The sequence below is a fragment of the Lepisosteus oculatus genome, chromosome 4 (genome assembly GCF_040954835.1).
Source record: "Lepisosteus oculatus isolate fLepOcu1 chromosome 4, fLepOcu1.hap2, whole genome shotgun sequence".
Classification (NCBI taxonomy): Eukaryota; Metazoa; Chordata; class Actinopteri; order Semionotiformes; family Lepisosteidae; genus Lepisosteus; species Lepisosteus oculatus.
The window spans coordinates 6,355,287-6,363,460 of NC_090699.1; the positions used below are offsets into that span (position 1 = coordinate 6,355,287).

An 8,174-nucleotide genomic window follows, 5' to 3' on the forward strand; every position below is an offset into this window, starting at 1 on the left:
TCACCAGTACACAAAGTCAAGTTCAACACCATCTTTATTAGGATTCAATTTAATGAACAGCCCTTTCTTCAGGCATAGCTGCCACATTCCAGTAGAACCTAAAAAAAAAAAAAAGGACAAAAATAGGAAGTCATGCTCCTGCAACCTGACCAGTGGTCCAAACCCAGTGCCTGCAGACTGAGTTTGCTAGTTTAAAACATTTAACCCCTTCTAGATAAGGGTCATCAAATGAGTGTAGGTGTTCCACATTCCATCCTGGTTTATAATGGAATATTTCCTTCTAAGCTAACAGAAGGATAGCTTTTTGTTCTTGTTCAGATGACCCAAAGTGTTAAGTCAACCAGCTAGTGCACCTGTCTCAGTCCTTGGGGCCCTCATCCTTTCCTGGGCAGGGAGTCCTGACACAGCGCCTGTCAGCATCAGGGCTCTCCAGCACTGGGATTTCTGTAAGAGAAGAGCCATTACTGAATACCAGTGAAAAGAATTGAACCCTACCTTCTCTTAAATAAGCAATTCTCCTAAAGATGCCACTCATGTCCACTATCTAGGCCACCGTCTGATTTTCACATGAGTGCTGGAAGTTAGACTCACTGCGGCCATCAAAGCAGCCCTCCACACAACGGCGCTCAGATGGTAGACACACCTCTGTGGAACACATGAAGTAGATCTGGAAGAGGGATTTTAAAGTGGGGGAGGGGGAGATAACCATTAAAACTCAGCATGTGGCTCCACATGGATCCTCTATTGAGATTGCATTTCCAAAAAGCCTCACCTCCTCATTGATGTAGGAGTAGGAGGTGCTGTCCAGGAACTGGAAGGTCTGGATGTGGAAGCGGCGGTGGTGCTTGGGCAGAGGCAGCTTGGAGTGGATGTGCAGGGTGGACCTGTGGCCGTAGTCCAGAGGGTTGGGGCAGCTGGAGAGAGGAACCAAGATCAGGACCCTGCCTGCAACCCACTGACCAGTCCAGGGTTAGAGCTGCACAAGCAGGAGCCCCTCACCCATCATAGAGCAGCACCCAGACAGCCTGGCCAGAGCGGGGGTAGGCAACACAGTAGTGCACCAGCAGCACCAGGTTGGGGTCTGGAGCGTTCAGCAGTCGCACCTCCAGGTAGACTGGGTTCCCCAGCAGGAGCCGGAGAGGCCGGTGGTACTGAGGGTAGAACCTGGAGTAGCTCTCGTCTAGAGGAAGATGGAGAAGGTGGGTAGCATCGTATACTGGACATGCAGCATAAATTGTGTACATTCCCTATCACCATGATTCAGTACATCTCTGGATCTCAAACCAGAGTGTGTTGGTTACCATCCTTAGAAGCCAGCAGAAGGACAAGCAAGAAGTATCACCTGTAGCAATCCGGAGCTGCACCCCAAACACTCCCTGTGACAGAACAGCAGAGGGTAGATAGGGGCTCTTTACCAGGTAGCCTGAGCTGGCTAGTTTCCCCTCAGCATAGCGACACTCCACCAGCAGTCTGCAGAGTAAATGTGTAGTGGAGGGGGATCAGTATAAAATGGTCATTTCAGCAATTTTGACCATTGTTTGAAGCAATGGGGTAGAAAATCCCAAGCAGTTTATATCTGCAGTCTGCACTCAATAGCACTGGTACAACTGCAATATCATTCTGAACTCCAAATAATTCTACTCACCTGAATGGGCTGTCCCTGGTAACAGCCCCATAGCTCAGTATGCTGCGTCTGGCCAGACTCTCCACCTCTGCTAGGTAAATGGTGGTCTCTCCTACCACCTGGGTAAAGGAGTGAGGAAGCTAGGTTGTTTCTATGGCTTCAGTGGTTATGAAGCAAGTAGGCAGGATTTGTCATACCACACGATTCATTGCTTCCAACAGAAAGGGAGGGGGTGATCAAGTCTTGCATGCCATTAAAAGAACCTAAAAATGGTCCCCCCACACCAGTACTCACAAAAGCATGGGTCCTACAGCCAGTGATGGGGAATTTGAAGATGGCAAATTCTGGGGTACAAATGACAGGGGTGCAGGATGCATTGCCAGCAATCACCAGGCTGGCAGGATCCACAGGGGGTACAGAGATGGTCCGAGGGACAGCAAAGACAAAGTGCCCATCGGCAGTACACTCTGGGGAGGGAATGTCACTTCAGTACAAGCCGGAAGTTCCCTAGATGTGCTGGACTGGCATAGTAAGTAGACCTACCCTCCAGTGGATAGTAGCAGGAAGAAGTTTCAGGATCCACACAGCATCCCTTTGCTAGGCACTGGGATGGGTAGATCCTCTCTGGACCACAGGAGACATGCTGACTTCTGGGAATCTTGCAGCCTAGTGAGATCAAGTTAGATAAATCAACTTGACCATAAATGTTGTTTCAGCAGAACAGAAAGACATTTCACTCACCCTCCTTTGGTCTGTAGGGGCGATAGGGACAGGACACCACTATCTCTCCTCTTAGGCCATGAAAGGGGACATACACCACCTTGACGGTGTAGTGCTGGTCCTGTATAAAGAGAATATTTAAGTCCATGTTAGCATCCAACAAAACATAATTGGAAGGGGAATCTTCATGCAAAAACAACCACTGGTGCCAGAGCTGCAGAAGCTAGACCAGCATCTTGACACCTTAACATAGCAAATGCATCTAGACATTTACACACTCACCTTGAACACCAGAGTAACAGCCTTCTTTCATTATTCTCTGAAAAAGCTGAACACTGGAGCTTACCAAAAGCCTGACATGGCAGGCAGAGTTGGAAATGGTCAGGGTGTTCAGGTGCTGCCCTTCAACCACAGAGTATCCACAAGATGTAGCCTCCAGCACAGACACCAGGCTGCCCAAGGCTCCTGAAGAAGGAATAGCAGTAAGCATTTGATACTGCTGTAAAGTATGAAGGACATCCTTCTTCTGGGACAAAAGCCTTATACATTCCAGTGTTGCAATGCCAAGGACACATTATCTTGCTAAGGCAGCATTCCTTACCCTCCACCTTGATCTCCTCCAGTGGGCCAGCAGGCAGGGTCACAGTCATGCACACCTCACTGCAGGAGATGGTCAGGCCTCTGGGAGGTGGGGGTGGAGGGGCAACTGGAACATGGCAGGACACAGTGCCAATCACCCATCTCTTCCGCTCCTTGTCATAGTATCTCACTGTCATGGAGTAGTGTTGCCTCTGCTTCTTCCTCTGTGGCAGGAAACAGGAAGATAAATTACAAAACCCAATCTCAGCTGTCATCCCACAGATTGCATCCCCCAAAACTGGGCTTCAGAAATAATTGCTAGCATTGCTATGGTTACCAGGTGACATGGCAAGTTAAGCATGGCAGCTGCTCAGTTGGGGTAACCAATTGCCACACTATCCCCTTCCCCCACAGAACAGACTAGTCCCAGTTTGGCCTCTTACCCAGGTCCTGATGTAACACCCTTTATAGGAAACCACCAGCACCAGCCAGCTCCTGGTGGACCACACCTTGTGGCCACATCTCTTCGGGAGACTGTGGACCGAGAGAGGAGCCATTTTGTCTAAGGAACATAAGTGGCTGATCAGAGTTGCCCAGCAAGGCAGTCCTTTATAATTCTAAACACAGGCAAGAAAAATTCCTTCAGCACATTACATTCCTCCACTCACCCCAATGTAATGTGGGATGAGAACAGTTTCCTTTCACTTAATGGTATTTAAGGGATTAAGTGTCTGTGCATCATTTGCAAAATCCATACCAACAGGATTGGGTACTTTTGGAAAGTCACTCAAGATGATCCACCCAGTGGGATTGGAACTGAAGGCCATTAGCTTCCAATTCCAGGTCAGGAACAGTAGATCTAGTTCTGCACACTTATTTCCTCCAATAATATACATAAACTCTTAATCTAGTGAACAGTTCGTAGCCTCAGTCAAGTTAACTGAATGATGGCACACTAAAGAGAATAAGCCCAAGTTCCCAGCTCTGCTGGAATGAAAGCAAATGATTTTTGGTCTTAAGCCAAGAGTATATGCACAGCTACCTACAGAGTAGCAGTATAGGCAGTGCAGATCTCACCCTTCAGCAGGTAGACTCGGCTGAACCTCCTCACAGAGAACTTGAGCATCATGCTGCTCTTGCCACAGGACAGCAGGGGGCGGCTGTGGGATTGCTGCTGCTCTGGGTCACCCTGAAACTCTGGGAAGGCAAGAGGAAAGGGAAAGAGCTGTGGGGGTCTAGAAGCCTAGTTTAGAATGAAGCCTACGATTACAGTATCAAGATATCAAAAGGAACAAAGGTTTCTTTTCAGCATGGTATAAGCCTTTCAAGACACCTGAAGAAGGCTCCACACCTGAAATGTGGATTTTTCCCCAGTATGGGATAAAGCTTTACTTGCTCCTTTTCAGCCTACACATGCCAACAGCTATATGCTCCAGCTACCTAGATATCAAGGCTAGTCTACAACATGCCCTTAGAGATTACCCTTTATTTCTGTGAGCATTTTCATTACTGCTCTTTAAACTAGGATAAAAATGACTTCTATTGCCAAAGCAGTAGCTCAAGGTGTATAGATCCTCCCCTACTTATTATTATTATTAACCCACATTGCACAGAAGGCTACACCACAATACTAATTGGGTGCTTTTATTCAGCACTCCCCTACCCACTCCAGATGATCGGTCCTCAACTCTAAATGGGCCAGTTGTCATATCTCTCTGCAGATCAGTGTTGGAATCATCATCCATTTCATCTTCCTCAGCATCAGAATCTACTGCCATCAATCCCTGCTGGTTTTGTGCCACTGAACCCCCACTGACACCTTTGACCTCTGCAGCAGTACCCCCTTCAGTAAAATAACTATCATAGCCATCTCCTGGGGTCTCCCAGAACAGAGGACCACCAAAACCTGACTGAAAACCTTCATCCCCAACAGCATCTTCATCATTGAGCTGGGCTTCAGTCACCCCACTACATAGCCATCCTAATAAACCAGGTAAGAACAACCCTACTACACTCACACCTCTAACCATTCTCAGAGACTCCAAAACACACACACAAAACACAAAGAATACCTATAAGAGCTGCTGCCGGGATTTATATACCCGCCCAGCGTCGCGAGCTGTCTTGTGGCCCATCAGCGTCGCGTAAGGAGGACGGAACATTCTCACGCGCTAAGGGTTGGCACGCTAAACCGGGAAGAAAACGTCACGTGACAGGAGCTGACGGCGCACTTAAGCACCGGACAGCGCTGCACGATTCGCTTGTTCCTGAATCAGCGGACTAATCTAAACCAAAAAAAAAAGTCTAGCTTTGACAAAGATAGCAAATTACAATACAGAGTGTATTGAAGATGAGCCGTCAACCTCGTAAATACTATTGTTAATACCATTATTAAAGCTTGCCAAAAGTCCGTTTACCTTTTTACCGTCTCATCGAAGCGTTGGAGTTGCATAGTGCATTACTCAAAATGACTCTTTCGACGCAGGTACAGTATGATCTCACTATGCTCGAAGATCACGCTCGGGATATCGCCCGAGCTCTTTGCAAAGCCAGCAAACAACTTCGTATTATTTATTGATCGCCTGCACCCGACCAAAACCTAAGAAAGTTTGAGAATGCTTTCAAGCACAAAATTCATATCGGCAAAATTACAGCGAATTCCGGTTCTGTGTAGTCACGGCGATTTTCTTTCACTGGGCTATGAAGGCGCTGTAAGTGACTTTATTAGTTATAACGAAACTAAGCTCCTTCGTAACACTATGACATCTTCAATAAGAAATGTGTTACTGTTTAATGAAGGCAGTGGGCGAGAAGAGCTTGGAACGCTTTGTAAATCTGAATATAGTTTAAGACGAACACAGCAGCTGGGGAGCAGCGCTACACCATTTTAAAACGTGTCAAAATCACAGCAGTGTGCTCTCTAAACACCCCGAACCAGAGTCCTCTGTATGTAATATGTAATGACATTTTATTTTTTTTTTAAATCAAAGCCTTCGGCATCCACAGGCGCCACTTTGCCCGCCTACATTTCTGAGCAGCGAAAAATAAAGTTTGGCTCCAGCAGACGTAGAAGAGTCACCTATAACTTTGTTGAAACTGTAGAAAGGAATTGAAGAAATAAATGCACTAACAATGGTGGTGAGATTAGTAAATCAGAGCAGATGGGAATATTTTATTAAAAAAAAACATTTAAGAAATGAAATTGCCTAGATTTCTGGAGGCAAAAATCATCCATTTCATCTTCATACAAGCAGTAAACCCACTGCATGACTGATGCTCCAGTTCTGTGCCAAGGTTGACCCCAGGTATGTTTTAAGCACCTTGTGTCTGCAAAAAACCCTCTCTGCTCCTGCAGATGCAACTGGGAGTGACTGCAACCCAGAGGGCTATAGGTTGGGTTTACAATACCCGCCTTGAATGAAAAACAGATGAAACTGCAAGGAGAACAATGCATTTTAATACTGATTACATCCAATTGTTGAAAAGCCTTTTGTATTGGACAATTTCATGCTTTTGTTTGGCCGGGCAGCACTGATTTTCAGCCAAGTGACCCACACAACGTGTACAATTGTAGAAATTGTGAAACTGTTCATTTCTACTAAAACACGCCGCGTCTAGTTTGAAAATGTGGCCGTTCTACCATCCACTAGTCACATGGATCGGACATACTCACAACCAAATGTTAGAATAAATGTGAATTTAATTTCATTATTTGACTTGATTTGGCATACCTCTGTTTTGAGATTGCTTCTCCCTACTTTTTTCTGCTCTTCAAAAAACATTACATTCTCAATTCTGAATGGTCAGTTTTTTTTATTGGGATTTCCTTAGGATAATCCACAGCAGCAACACAAAGATGCTATAGTGAATGTTTTGCTCACATGACGGTGGTGATTAAAAAAACATGATGTACAAGGGGGGGGGGGGGTTGGCAATGTCAAACTGCCCAACCCTCACTGGACAATTTGACATTGAAAAAATGTACAAATAGGCAACATTTCAGTATTTTAACATTGCAATAGATACACCAGTGACAGCAAGGAGCCAGTAAAAGCTAGTTAACATCTCACTTAAAAAAAATTGAAAGATCTAATGAGCTGCCAGAGAAACAGCCACAGCTAAAACTAAAGTCTGCTATAGATATTCATTTGCAAATAGACAAGTTGTTTATTTAGCTTTTTAGCCAAATCAACTTTGAACTGCACCATTTATGCAGCTGGAGTTTTAAAAGTGACTTAGGTGAAGGATCTTGGTTGAGAACTGTCGGAGCAGAGCTTTGGATCAATAAAATCAAACCACTGCTCCAGAGCATGGTAATATCACACATAAGCAAATTACAACAGCGCCTGTGCACCACTGACTTCACCTTCACCCCTGAAGTTTTAATTGCAGGAAGGAGGGTTATATAGACACATGCAGCAATGTTAAAAAGGCAGTGGTACCACTCAATGGAGAAGTGAAAGATTTCCTCTAATGCAATTGGTCTACACTGCAGTTGAGGTGAAGCTTAAAGATCATGCTGTATAAAGGAAATGATCATCACAATAGCCATGCCTTGTTAAGAAGTGTAAAGAGCAGAAACATCCTCACACGAAGCTAGAGGTATACTGCAATCCAGGAGGCAGGTTGACACACAATGGTGGAAACAGACTTTGCCACCACATAACCTACATTAAACAAGTAAGGACAGGGGCCAGGGGACATTGCACCTATTTAAACAGCTGGCTTTTGAACCCCTAGTCACTACTGCAGGGGGCAGTAATATCACTGATTAGTAAGTTACTATAGTGCCTGTGCACCACCTATCCTCCCCACCCCTCAATTTAATTACAGAAATGAAGTCTGTATGCACATGGGCAGGATAATCTTAAATATTGAAGCCAAATCCAACTCCCTCAATGGGCTAGAATTTTAGAGCTGTTTGTTCAAGGCTATTGGTCTACAATATCAGATATGAAAGGCAAAAAGCAACATTTAACCCTTAAGGGTTGGTAAGCCCATGATCTACCATGGATCATTACACTCATTTTAATCACTTAAGAGCCCAGCCACCCCCCTCTCCAGTTAAGGCACACAGGACACAGAATCACTTTCAACATCTTTATTAGGAATTACTTCCTCCAACAGAACCATCTCTTTAGACACAGGATGCTGGTCCCTGAAGCAGCAAGCAAGAATCTGAAAAAGTGTTTGTGTCACGTAACAGTTCTTTCCAGGCCATATGCAGACGACATGATCTAGAATTGTGAAG

General features: G+C 45.3%; 1 protein-coding gene across 1 annotated transcript; it reads right to left on the reverse strand.

The window, feature by feature from the left end:
* On the reverse strand, positions 1 to 4,990 carry LOC102687953 (zona pellucida sperm-binding protein 4-like). Its single transcript, XM_069188252.1, has 15 exons — positions 4,587 to 4,990; positions 4,001 to 4,120; positions 3,367 to 3,485; positions 2,946 to 3,147; positions 2,691 to 2,809; positions 2,366 to 2,465; positions 2,168 to 2,290; positions 1,919 to 2,091; positions 1,646 to 1,743; positions 1,343 to 1,470; positions 1,000 to 1,180; positions 773 to 914; positions 592 to 645; positions 354 to 444; positions 1 to 98 (listed from the first exon to the last, which is right to left on the reverse strand). Exons 1-15 carry the CDS (start codon positions 4,951 to 4,953, stop codon positions 1 to 3), a joined length of 2,115 nt encoding a protein of 704 aa, XP_069044353.1. The 5' UTR covers positions 4,954 to 4,990.
* Positions 4,991 to 8,174: the final 3,184 nt, after the last annotated feature.